The sequence below is a fragment of the Megascapheus bottae genome, chromosome 8 (genome assembly GCF_031878675.1).
Source record: "Megascapheus bottae isolate mThoBot1 chromosome 8, mThoBot2.hap1, whole genome shotgun sequence".
Taxonomy (NCBI): domain Eukaryota; kingdom Metazoa; phylum Chordata; class Mammalia; order Rodentia; family Geomyidae; genus Megascapheus; species Megascapheus bottae.
Genome location: NC_143516.1, coordinates 30,584,710 through 30,599,466, shown reverse-complemented (window position 1 = coordinate 30,599,466; position 14,757 = coordinate 30,584,710). Strand labels below are relative to the sequence as shown.

Here is a 14,757-nt window from a genome sequence, read left to right as displayed (position 1 = left end):
ACAAACTCCTTTCACGATAGCCTCAAAGAAAATAAAGTACCTAGGAATTACCTTAACTAAGAATGTAAAGGACCTTTTTGACGAAAACTTTAAAACCCTAAAAAAGGAAATTAAATCAGAACTAAGGAAATGGAAAAACCTCCCATGCTCCTGGATTGGAAGAATCAACATTGTGAAAATGACAATCTTGCCAAGAGCTATCTACAAATTCAACACAATACCCATCAACATCCCAATGGCATTCTTTAAAGAAATAGAAGAGTCAATCCAAAATTTCATATGGAATAATAAAAGACCCCGTATAGCACAAACACTTCTTAGCAGAAAGAACGGCGCTGGAGGAATTTCAATTCCAAACTTTAGACTCTATTACAGAGCTATAATTATCAAAACAGCTTGGTACTGGCACAGGAGCAGGCCTGAAGACCAATGGAATAGAACTGAGGACACAGACATTAAACTACAGACCTATGGCCACCTAATCTTTGACAAGGGAGCCAAAAAAATAGAATGGAAGAAAGACAGCCTCTTCAACAAGTTGTGCTGGCAGAACTGGTTAAGCACCTGCAGAAAACTAAAGCTGGATCCTTCTTTGTCACCTTGCACTAGAATTAACTCCAAATGGATCAAAGACCTGGAGGTAAAAGCTGACACACTGAAAACTTTACAGGAAGGAATAGGAGATACACTAGGCCTCCTTGGCACAGGTAGAAACTTTCTTAATAAGGACCAAGAATCACAACAAATCAGAGAAAGGCTGGATAAGTGGGACGGCATTAAACTGCAGAGCTTTTGTATGACAAAGGACATAGCTAGTAAACTAATCAGGAAGCCTATAGAGTGGGAGAAGATCTTCACCAACCAAACAATGGACAAAGGCCTCATATCTAAAATATATCAACAACTCAAAAAATTGAATCACTCCAAAACTAACCTCCAAAGTAACAACCATCCCATTAAAAAATGGGTCAAAGACTTAAAGAGAGTCTTCTCTGAAGAAGAAACAAAAATGGCCTATAGACACATGAAGAAATCTCTGGTCATAAAAGCAATGCAAATCAAAACCACTCTAAGATTCCACCTCACTCCAGTTAGAATGGCCAGGATCAGGAAAATGAGTAACAACAGATGCTGGAGGGGATGTGGCCAGGAGGGATCACTACTACACTGTTGGTGGGAGCGCAAACTCGTTCAACCACTATGGAAAGCATTGTGGCAGTGCCTAAGAAGTCTAAACATAGAACTCCCCTATGACCCAGCAATTCCACTACTTGGCATTTACCCAACCATCCAGAAACAAGGACATACTAAACCCACTAGCACAACAATGTTCATTGCAGCACTATTCACCATAGCAAAGATATGGAACCAACCTAGATGTCCCTCAGTTGATGAGTGGATCAACAAGTTGTGGTATTTGTACACAATGGAATTCTATGCTGCTGTCAGAAAAAATGACATCGACCCATTTGTTAGGAAATGGAAAGACTTAGAAAAAAACATATTAAGTGAAGTAAGCCAGACTCAAAGGAACTTAGGCTCAATGGTTTCCCTCATTCGTCATAATCAGTAGAAACCTTGGGCTCTACTAGCAGAGATTTGCAATAGAGCAAAATCTTGATACATAAGGCCATATAATGTGAAGCTAATTGAAAGGACCTCCAGGATATTGAAATAAAAGCCATATAATGAATGATTGTTGTCCTTAATGTACTATGTTGTCTCTCATCTCCTTTGCTGTCCCTTGGTTATCTCATATTGGTATAGTATCTCACTTTGCTATCTGATATATTGAATTTATTTGTATTTGGATATTTGAAATTTGATAGGGAAGGGGGGAAAACCAAGACAGGTGGGGGGAGTGGGGGGGGAGGGAAATGGGTACCAAGACATGTGAAAGGGTATCAATGTATGTGAATTAATGCACCTTCTATCTGGCAAATATCATGTAACCCTTTTACTAATTACAATAAAAAAAGTAAAAAAAAATTAAAAAAAAAAGATCTAGGAAAAATAGATATGTGAAGTAGCAAGCTGCAAAGGTACAGAACTTTATCTATTTGTCCTCCCTTCTTTTTTTAAGAGGATAAAGAGCCAAACTAATTTGATTTTCCAGATTTGCAAATTTTATAATGGATGGAAATCCTGAGGGAGGTAACAACAGATGGATGATTGTGTTATTCTAATTTCAACAACCTGAGGGTTCAGAAAGCTGTCATTAAAAAAAAAGATGAATTTCTCGTTTCAAGAAACATTTTTAAAAAACTGACTATATCCAACATTTGCTTTAAAATGTCTTTATGTAAAAACATTTTTTGCCAATTTATTGTAATTAGAGGAAAATATATCAAGTCAAACAACAACAACAACACAGAGATGATTAATGATGAGGCTGAACACAGCCTGTGGAGGAAAACCCTAACAATGAGCTCACCATGCCACACTAATAAACATCAAACAAGCAGTCAACAAGAAGTCACTTTAGTTTTGGCTTTCTTATAAAACTCGAGTGAATCGCTGTGCAACAGAATGCTTTAAGGAACTGGAATTCACATTCTGGTTTTATCTTCCTAGATGACACATTCAACAAACCCAGCATCTGAGATCTCATTCAGCACAATTCAGAAATGCAACTAAGAGTGGTAAACACATGCACACTAAATCATCAGTCTTGCTGAGTATTTAGATACGATGTACAACATAACTTATTTTTCTATTAGTTGAGAAAATATGATCCAGTGAGACAATGTGCCAAAGGCTGCTATAGAAACTGGAGATCATTACACTTACATCTACGAAGACCTACTCCAGTCATGAACATCTCCACAATGATAAATTCCTATACTGTTCTTCTGCTCTAGACTGATAATTAAATCTGGATTTACTTTTATGTAAATTTTAGATTCATTCATAAAATTGTGATTTTCCTTCCAAATATTTTTCTTGAAAAATCTCTTCACAATTTTTTATTTTCTTCTTGTACATATTTGTATGACAAATCTCTATGAAGTAGTATCTAATATTAACCTGGGCATTGGTCAAGTTTGAAAATGTTTAAATGTACCTGTATATTCCACTGAGGGAAAGCAGCACACAGATGGGTTTTCACTGAGATGAAGCACAAACTTTTCAAGTAATTCTGCTAAAGCTGCAATAAACAAATGAATAAGTAGGATATTGAAGATGAAGAATGATACATGATAACTCATCTCTAGAACCCAGGCTAGCAGCTAGAAGTTACCTTTTATATATATTTTATTCTCTATAATCTTCACAATTATATTCCAAAGAGGTCTAATTCAACATGCATAGTTTTAGTATTCATAGCAAATTTCTGATTTAAATTAAATTTTAATAGCTTAGCTGAGAATCTATTCAATGTAAAACTGTAAAAGAATAATCTGTTATCTTAAGACTCCCTAAGGATTATTTCAGAATTTGCTAGATGATTTCTATGCAATCCTTAAACTATAATTTTATCATTGTTATTAGAACACATAGAGGAAAAAAGTAGACTCCAAGACCAAGATTAGTGCATAGATTATGTCCCTTTCTAATATCACATCTGTCATATGAGAACATATACAAGCCTAGATGCATAAATTCATAAGCAAGTTGACTCAACTATCATATGTGCATGACAGGGCTTCAGAGGTATGACTCCTTTGAACAACCAACTTGCCATTTAGTAAAATAAATACCAGAAAGGTGAAACACTTTTGTGGCAAGAGACAGGGTGGTTAAGGGGAGAAGAGGCAGATGAATGGAAGGATAAGTGAATACAATTATTATATTCAATGTACACATGAGAAATAGAGCCAAGTGACTTGAGTGGATGGGTGGAGTTGGGAGTGGGGGGGAGAATAATGGGAAAGGCAACATTGCATTTCATTGTGCTCATCAATCAAAAATTGGAATTGAATTCCCTTTATATAACTGCTTTATAATAATTAAAATTGCAATAAAATAAGACATACATTCTATACACTTTGTAACTGATCAAATCTCTTTAAAGCACCCACATCAAAAAGAAGCTTGCCCTATTCTGTCTTAAAACCTGACAAAATAGGGCTGGGAGTTTGGCCTAGGTAAGAGTGCTTGCCTAGCATGCACAAAGACCTGGGTTTGATTCCTCGGTACCACATATATAGAAAAAAGCTAGAAGTGGTGCTGTGGCTCCAGTAGTAGAGTGCTAGCCATGAGAAAACCCAAGGACAGTGCTCAGGCCCTGAGTTCAAGATTGGCAAAAACAAAAGTGACAAAATTATTCTCTTTTAGGTGTATTTCACATTATCCTTATGTGTGAACACATTTCTCTGTAAACAATTAGCATAGCTGCTTATCTCCCTGTGACTAACAGATTCACTCAACTATGAAATCGCTGAAAATCTCCATTGTCTATCATTGATACCATGAAACAATTCTTGTTTCGTTTTTGATATTACTTACCAGAGTGTCCATATATGTATATATATATACTATATATATATATATATAGTATAGTTTTGTTAGACTCACCTCTGTCATTCTCCCTCATCTTGTCTTTCTCCTTCCCAAACCAATCTAAACCATATGTACATCAAATATTCTGACAATATTCACCCACCACCTTCCCATTCACTCTTACCCTCTCCTGATAGTACCTACACACAGACAACACTTGTTTTACATTTCTGTCCTTTATTTTTTGCCAGTCCTGGGGCTTGAACTCAGGGCCTGAGCACTGTCCTTGGGCTTTTTTTCTCAAGGCTAATGGTCTGCCACTTGAGCCACAGCAGCACCATTTCCCAGTTTTTTCTATGGATATGGTACCAAGGAATCGAACTCAGGTCTTTGTGCATGCTAGGCAAGCACTCTACCACTAGGGCAAACTCCCAGTCTCTCTGTCCTTTTTTTTTTTTAATAGAGTATGCTAAGAATTCAAAGGAGATTCAGTATGGTATTTCACATACACAAACTACAGTATTTTAACGAAACTGATCTCATCATTTACACTCATTTTTATTCCCCACTACCCATACTATAACAGCTTTCAGTGAGATAGATTTTGCCATCTTCAATCATAGATGCATACTCCCTAACATTCTCTTCCCATGCTACAATCTGCTCAAACTGTCCCACAGTTACAAACATACACATAGAACTACACATATACATATATACATACATATACATGTACAAGTACAGGATCTTGTGTGTATTTCATGTATGCTTACATATATATTTATCTTTTAGGTCTAGCATCCACATACCAAAGAAACTTTTGACCTTATGAACCTGGCTTACTTGCCTCATCATGAAGATTTTCAGATCCACTATCTTCCTGTAAATGACAGAATTTCATTTTTCCTTCCAGCGGAACAATTATCTACTATTTATATATGTTTAATGAGTTCTTGACCCATTCATTAGCCATAGTCCATCTGGACCATTTCCAAATCTTGGTTATTATGAGTGGTGTTGCCATGAACATGTGTGTAAGTGCCTCTAGGATAGCTAGACTTACATTCCCTTAGGTATTTCCCCTAATGCTATTGCTGGATCCTATTTCAGTTCTATTTCTAGTTTGTGCAGAACTTTCACACTTATTTCTTCAGTGGTTACATTAGCCAGAAGTCAGAAAGGAAATCAAAGGTCTGGAAGGGTTCCTTTGGCAACTATGCCAACATTGTTGTTCGTGTTCCTCATAATGGCCATTCTAACTATGGGAGATGAAAATCCTACATTTGAAACATTTTAAGCATTTTTTACATACCACAAATATTTTATAAATATTGAGAGAATAAACAGTTTAATTACTTATGTTATACTTAAACATAAAATCAATATAGACCTCTTTCTACTTTATTCAGAATAACATATTAATAATTATGAAACCAGGAAGAAACAAGCTGCTTCTTCTTGTGGATATGAGATCCAAACAGTATAAGAGTAATGACTCGATATTTGAGTACCCAAGGTTATGGACATGGTCTTGGAGATATAAACATAACTACATAGACATAAAAATCTATCATGGGATGTATACTCTATAGACATAATGTTATATTATATAGATTGATATGTATCTACGATATACAAACTCTCAGCTTAATTTTAATTGAATACTTACTTAAGTATTCAAGAAGGGAATCGCTATATGTATGACATTTGAAATATGATGTAAAAATCAGTGTTAATAAACTCCTTCAAAAATGATTTCAGAAAATTAATGTAAATATCAGAATATAGACATTAAGTTCCTTTATAACAAGATTTCCTTAGGAGTTACTATATTTATTTATTTATGTAAATACTGGAAAGTTTTAAATAAAGTTTTTCTGGTCAACAATAAAGTTTGAATTGCTTGCTCAAATGGCATTTTACCATTTGAGAACAGCATCATCCCAACATTTTGCTGGTTATTTTGGAGGTGAAGTTTTGTAGGCTTCAAGAGATGATTCTCCAGATTTCTGCCTCCTGAGTAGCTAGGATTGCAAGTAAGCTACCAGTGTCTGGCTTCAACTATTTTAAACAAAAGAAATAAAATAAAATAAAATAAATGGCTTCACCTATATTAAATAAGAGAAATAAAGTAAACAAAACAAAGTAAAATAGATGAATAAATAAAATAAGTTTAAAATAATATAATAATACTAGAGAGAAAACTAGTAAAACCAAGTCAAGTTCGGCTAGGTGACACTGATTGAATATTCAAGTTTTGATTATAGCTATTTTGAGAGGTGACAAATCCTTATGAGGGCTTTTAGATATTTGTTCTTTCAAAATGACAAGTTTCTCAGGACTCAGTGGACTGCTATAGTGTCTGGAGATGTCAGGACTGGCCATGACTATTATATTGTCTGGAGATGTCAGGACTTTCATGACTGCTATACTGTCTGGAGATGACAAGACTGTCGTGACTGTTATACTAGCTGGGGATGTCAGGACTGCCATGACTGTTATACTGGCTGGGGATGTCAGGACTCAATGGACTGCTATACTGTCTGGGGATGTCAGGACTGTCATGACTTCTATACTGTCTGGAGATGTCAGGATTGGTCATGACTGCTATACTGTCTGGAGATGTCAGGACTGTTCATGACTGTTATATTATCCGGAGATGTCAGGCAGGACTGGTCATGACTGGAGAGGTCATGACTGTCATGACTGCTGTACTGTCTGGAGATGTCAGGACTGTCATGACTGCTATACTGTCTGGAGATGTCAGGACTCAATGGACTGCTATACTGTCTGGGGATGTCAGGACTGTCATGACTTCTATGCTGTCTGGAGATGACAGGAGTGTCATGACTGCTATACTCTCTGGAGATTTCAGGACTGTTCATGACTGTTATATTATCTGGAGATGTCAGGACTGGTCATGACTGTTACATTACCTGGAGAGGTCAGGACTGTCGTGACTGCTATATTATCTGGGGATGTCAGGACTGTCATGACTGTTATACCATCTGGGGATGTCAGGACTCAATGGATTTCTATACAGTCTGGGGATGTCAAGACTGGCCATGAGGAGCCAGGGCTCCTTCTAATCTAAGTTCATAGAAAAGAAAGGACAGAACCAAAGAAAACAGCATACTCACCACTTCCACTGACTATATCCGGTTTGGCTTTCATCATTTTGCAAAATTGTCTTCGGCTGTTTTCAATCCAATCCATTTGTTTATCTGACATTTTGAAGCACAATAATAGCTTTCCAAGATCACTGTCTAATAAGACAGATAATATGTGACATTATTTTAGTAAAGCATGAGATGTATGACACATAAATATTGGTATTAAATATGTATGATTACAAGTTCTGTAATACCTCATATACTGTAGTTATCTAAGACAGTTCCTAAACACTTAAAAAATGAACTCGTTACTTATTAAAAGCAAATAAGACAGACTGAACTAGTGTTTTTCTTGTATCAACATAGGTCATTTAGAATGAATATTGGATTTAACAGACAGTTCCCATTTTAAGACTTCATTATAAACTGTTTTCTATCTCAAGTCTGAAATTGTTTATTATGATAAGCATTATAAACAATTCCTATTTAGGGATATTGCAGAAGTTTTTCACAAAAGATTATCAAACTGAAAGAAATATTATACTGCTTTTCTTTGATGATGATGATGTTGCTTTTTCCCTGTACTCAGGTTTGAACTATGGCCTCAGACTTTTGCTTGTCTTTTCCACTCATGGCTGATACTTTTCTACTTAAACCTTTCCTCTACTTCCAACTTTGCTGGTAAACTAGAGATAATATTCTCCCAAATTTGTCCTCCTGCGGTACCTTTAACCCTCAATCATCAGATTTCAACCTCCTGAGTAGCTAGGATTATAAGCATTAACAAACTAAACATGCCTTAAGAAAGACTATATTGATTATATAAAAGTGTTATAGACAAAAGAGAAAGAGGAAAACGAGAAAGGGGACTATAGAAATAGAAAAAAAAACCTTTAATTTCAAAAAGCGGAAAACTATAAATTCAATTAAAAAACAAAGACAAATCTGTTATTCACAGAGTCAAAAAGAGATTTGTAATATAAAATGAAAAAAATTAATGAAAAACATCATTAAAATAATAGATTAACAAAAGATTGCTCCATTTAATAAGCCAACCTCATACTATCTTGGATCCTAGTAGTAGAATATTTGATTTCTATTCCTGTTTCTACTTCTCTTCCTTTATGTAGATTGGCATAGTCGTCATGTTCCCATACTAGTAATAGGCATCAAATGAACAGTTTCCACAAAAGAGGTACACAGAGAACTAAAATAGAAAATATTTGACAGATACCTTCCAACCTCCACATTGAAGAGTATCTCAATCCATACAAGTACTAATTTTGTTTGCACAACTAGATTCTTAGAAAATGAAATTTTAAAAATAGATCATTTCTTATTTTGTATTTCTCACATTATTTTTGCTTTTCTTTAATAATTTGTCACTATGTATTTAGGAGAAATGAGTAAAGATTTAAAAAAAATAATATCCTCTATTAATCTACTTCAGCTAAACTAGCAGATATTTTCCTGGTTGCTATAGTGATATTTTTCAAGTCTGAAAAAAACTGTATTAATATCTTACTCTTCTAAGGGAAATAATTTCCCTGTTGTTATTTTTTTTCGCTAATGATGTAATACAACAGTTGCAGCTCAAGGTTTACTCAAAAGGAAAAGATTTATAATTCCATCCATGCCACCAGTCCCCGGAGTTAACGGTTGATGTCAAATAAAAGTTAATTAATTTTATCTGTAGAAAATAAATCTTAATTCCAAGGTTGGAAGCAATAAAGAAAGCAAAGAGGAAGATAAAATGTCTAGCTCAACATCAAGGCTTTTATAAGCATTTAATAAAAGAAACAACAAAAATACTTATAGACTGACTATGTGTATAAGATAGACTAGAAATGCTTTAAAACTAGTGCAGGAGGCCGGGAGTTTGGCCTAGTGGTTAAAGTGCTTGCCTAGCATGCACGAAGACCCGGGTTCGATTCCTTGGTACCGCATACATAGAAAAAAGCCGGAAGTGGTGCTGAGGCTCAAGTGGTAGAGCTCTAGCCTTGAGAAAGTCCAAGGACAGTGCTCAGGCCCTGAGCTCAAGCCCAGGACTGGCAAAAAAACAAAACAAAACAAAACTAGTGCAGGAAGCTGGATGTGGTAGCTCATATGTAATCCTAGGTACTTACGAGGCTGAGATCTGAGGATCACAATTCAAAGCCAAGCCTGGACAAGAAAGATACTGAGAGTCTTATCTCCAGTTAATCAACAGAAATTGGGAAGTGGATCAAAATGGCAGAGAGGTAGCTTTGAGCTGAAGAACTCAGGGACAAGGCCCAAAGTTCAAGCACCACAACAGAGTTTACCCAAAAACAAACAAACAAACAAACCCAGTATGGGTCATAGTTTAAAGACTATGGGAAGAAAAACTGGTTAGACTCTTTAATTAATCATCTCCTCCTCATCTCCTGCTCAAGTGGTAGAGCATTAACCTTGAGGAGAAAAACCCAGGGACAATGCCCAAGGCCTGAATTCAAACCCAAGAAGAAAAAAAAAATCTTATCCACAATACCGTATTATTTCTGGCCACTCCTGCCATTATGCTCATGGGATATCATTCTCTTTTGTTTGACCCCATAAGAGGTCAAAATTTTAAATTTGGTAGAATTTGTCAGACTGGCAATGGGAGCTATTCAAGCTAACCATTTTTATTGGGAAAATTTTTATTTATTTTCTAAAATACAGTTGCAGAACAGGGCATCCACTTCAAGGATAAGGAATTTGAAGCCAGACTGGGCCACAGGGCAAGACTTAATCAGGACAAACAAGAAAAGTAGAAATTTCAAAACAGAAAAAAATGTAATTTAAGCCCTTGTCCTTTCTCCCTCACCATTCCTTAAAAGGTTAGCGTCTACATACTTCATAGGTTAATATTCCAGTTGAAATCTACAAAACTAGTATTACACAGTGGACGCATTTATAAATTTAAAAGAAATGAAGATAAATCATCAGGAATATGGACAAAGGCTTAATTTCTGAAAAGGCAAGAAAACATGCATAGAAACAGCACCAATGAGTAAAGTATTTCACATCCTGACAAGACATAAATATTTACTAAACAAAATCAGTGTAGATTAATACAAATACATTGTTAAATTAGGGGTATTGTTCTAATGGTCAAAAAGTACGTGGTTATTTTAAAAGCTGAATTTCAATTTACCTTCATGTAAACCATTTACAATAATAACAGCATGTTTCTGTATCTGAAATGCAAAGGTGGCCATGAGCTAGGGAAAGTATTCTGACCTTCAGTGAAAACAACCATAAACCCAGTAGCTTTATTATTTATTTACTACATATTCTCACTACAAAAACCCAGAATATAATTCTCTTATTCACTGGCTCCATCTCTAAGGTGATTGTTCTGCCAATAAATAGCACCCCGAAACTTAAAAATATCTAAAATAAACTTATCTATGAAAACTTGCCTGTTTATAAATATATATATATATTTCCTATATATATTAAGAAAACATCATCATAAAGCCTATTATTTAATAAAACACAAATTAATACAATAGAAAAATGGAACCATTTCCCCAAATAAATTAATGCATTAACACTGCCAATATGTTTGAACGTTTGGTGCTTCCATACAGTGGAAAATGTATACAAATAACACATACAGCAGTGGCTTAAGTGGGGTGTGAATACGATGTGGCTCTTATAGGCATTTGGTTAATACACAAAAACTAATGATTTAAAACATTTGATATTGAATTCCTCCAGATATAAAATCTATAAGCTAAAAAAAAAGTACAAGTTTGTGCGATATCCTTCTACTTTCTTATTTAATTTTTATAGAGCAAATAACCTCCTGCCATGTAAAAATAAGACACACTATTGAAGGATATGTTTTCGTTTTACACATTATGAACTTTAATAGTCGTTTCCTCATACAAAAATAACACCACCTAAAAAAGCTAAGTAAAGATGATACAATCATTTAGGAAAATAATTTTAGTATTATTTGGTGCATTATGTTAAGGGAATGATTATCATCATGGAACTTATTCTTTTGTATAGAAAATTAATTTTCTAATCATATAAATAAGAAATGTGATGGAAGAGCAATAACTTAAGATATTGAAACTACAAAAAACTAAATTTGAGGTCTTTAGCACAATCAAAAGTTATATATACTTTTTTTCAGTTGTGAAAAGTATATGGAACATTATCAGTCTACACCTTTTGTGTGTCAAAAAATGTAAACTATCACTTCGTAAATGATAAAAATCTCTACAATAAGGTGCCTGTAGAATGATATATAGAGAAGTTTAACACCAAGACTTTTAACAAAGCTTTGCTTGCTCTAGAAACTGAGTCTGATCACAGGTTATTCCAATAAAGAACAAGAATTCTAAATCTACTTTTAATTATCCTGTAAATAATATGCGGTATCTGGCAACTAAGTTGTGGAAAGAAGGGTCTGATGATGTGAAAAGTAAAAGATTTATCCAAGTTTCAACAGCTACAAAATACCTGAAATGAATACCTTAAAGGGAAGAAAAATTACCTTGGTTCATGTCATTTACATTGTTCATAAATGTCAGCCTGAATAAGCATGATATAGCAATTGTTCAAAATAAAACAGGTGCCAGCTGTAGAACATCATCAAGGAAGATGAGGCAGGAGGATCACGAGTTCTAGACCACCCTGGGCTACACCAAGAAGGAAGGAAGGAAGGAGAGGGGGAGGGAAATGAAGGAGAAAGAGGAGGAAGGAAGGAAGGAAGGAAGGAAGGAAGGAAGGAAGGAAGGAAGGAAGGAAGGAAAGGAAAGAAGGAGGGAAGGAAGGAAGGACAAAAGAAAAGAAAGAAAGAAAGAAAGAAAGAAAGAAAGAAAGAAAGAAAGAAAGAAAGAAAGAAAGAAGAAAGAAAGAAGAAAAAGAGAGGGGGAGGGAAAGGAAGGAGAAAGAGAAAGAAAGAAAGAAAGAAAGAAAGAAAGAAAGAAAGAGAAAAAAAAGAAAGAAAGAAAGAAAGAAAGAAAGAAAGAAAGAAAACAGATGCTCTACAGAGAACAGCAAATTTCCCATCTTTTGAGAAATATACCTAATGCTATCAAATAACTAGAATATTCTATTCAATTTTCAAGGCTAATTTTTTTTCTCAATATGAAGTTCTGCATTTCTACTCCTCCTATGATAAAAATGAAACATCATATACTCATCAAAATAGAATACAGTAGAATGGACTGGTCAGTGTGTTATAATAACAATCCCTGGAGAGACCTCATTTTAACCCAGAAAAAAATTAGATCATTATTTTACAGCCATCACTTTCTTCACAATAGAAAAAGCAATGGGAGTTTAGTATCCTTCTGTTACTCGCCTTCATCTTGCACAAGTCCACCCATCCCTGGAATTTGTGGTTTGACTATTTTTCAACTTTCCTTTAGTCCTTATTCTCTCACCTCTTTTTATCTCCTGACAGGTAAGAACATAAATTACCACACTAGAATATTTCATCTTACTAATCTAACTTTCAGATAACTGAGAATTACATTCCAAACATAAATTATTTCTACCACATAAAATAACATTATGCATCTGACACTTTATCTGTTTCCCTATACAAATATATGTCTATATCTAAAGTAGTCATTAATATTTTAAAATGTCTCTTACATTTTAATATCAAAACATTGAACATATTCACAAAGAAAAACAACTGAAGCAGATACTGTCCCCAGATTCTTATTTATAGATAAAGATGAATCATCTAACAGCTGACACTGATGCTGAGAAACAAACAAGAGACAATTTAAGAGATAGGCAGTGCTACCTGTGGTAAGCAAGACAGATTGAGGGGCTGACAGGCAAATGAGATGAACATTTCCACATACACAAAAACTGACTCAATACTTTTTTTCTCCTCAAACATAAGACATTTCCAAAACTTGCAGTACAAATAATGACTAAAATAACACCTTTCACAATGAATGAATCATTACTTCGGAATCAAAAGACAAGAACAGAAAACATATGACTCTTGCTGCTAAAATAACTTCCATGTCTTAGGTATTATTAGCTTAAACATAATATTTATTAAAGTTCATGATTAGTGGTTAGTTAACTGTGTTTAAACACATTCTTTTGGTTTAGATTTACACCTGTCGGAAAATATACTATTTTTTTTCTTATACAGTCTTTAAATTGGAGGGAAAACTAAATATACTTTTAGCTTTCTCTATTGGTGATTGCTGTCCCACCAAGAGTCTGAGAGTAACATGGGCATCAGCAGTATCAGAATGAGATATGGTGATTTTGGTTGAAAATATTTCTGTAAAGTCTCTTCCTGAAACTTCAAGAGATTCAGTTATCCTCCTCAACAAAAATGACACCAAGGTCAGGCAGGACCACTCTCAGATACATCAAGTTACACAATCGTGTTAAATTGAGAATAATGTCTTATTGAAACATTTGTTAGAACAGAAAGTCACTAAGAGTCATTGTAGGTAAATGATAGAAAAATAAGGCAGAGAATAGGGCTTGAAGTTGTACTGCTACTCCCTAAAACAAAACACGTACCAGGAAGAATGCCTTAAAAGCCTTGAATCTTTTAAGGTACAGGAAAGCCCCCAAAGAACTTTCAATACTCGAAGTAATACAATCCAAGCAGTTGTTGAAAACATATCACTCGTCTACAGTGTTGAGAACAGACTACACACTGCAGGATAGCAGATTCCATTGCAGGTAAGAGATGACAGTGACAGTAGATGAGTGAAAGAGGTTTTAGATGTATAGAGTCAAAAGGATTTGCTGACAGATTTCTTGTATAGGTATGAAGAAAGAGAAAAGTTTGTTTTAAAAAAATACCTTCAAGTTTATTGCCTGAAGAAGGGAAACATATAGGTGCCATCTCACAAATGGGGAAAAATGTCTAAGAAAGAGATTTACAGGAGAGTCTGAAGGTTATCACAGTCGTGTTGAGTTTGATAGGCTTATCAGTCTTCCTTGCAGAGATGTCAAATAATACATACATATGAGTCCCTCAGTCAGGGTAGAGATCAAATTTGGAGATGGCAGTGTGGAAGTCACTGGTATACTGGGCATTCCTTCTTCTGTAAGTGCAGCTGAGACTCTCACAACAGTAATATGGGCAGAGAAGGTGAAGGGAAATGACAAGGGAGCCCTGGGGAGGTCCACAGTCAAAGAGTAGGAGAAGTGGAAGATACCCAATACTGTGCACAAAGAAGAATTCAAC

The 14,757-nt window shown here is 34.9% G+C and overlaps 1 protein-coding gene across 1 annotated transcript in view; it reads right to left on the bottom strand.

Annotated features, from left to right (window-relative positions):
- Tbc1d32 (TBC1 domain family member 32) overlaps positions 1-14,757 on the bottom strand; it is a 146,319-nt gene that overhangs the window by 32,000 nt on the left and 99,562 nt on the right. Inside the window, 2 exon segments of the mRNA XM_090338207.1 lie at positions 3,065-3,148; positions 7,584-7,709. Coding sequence (XP_090194333.1) covers positions 3,065-3,148; positions 7,584-7,709 — 210 coding nt within the window.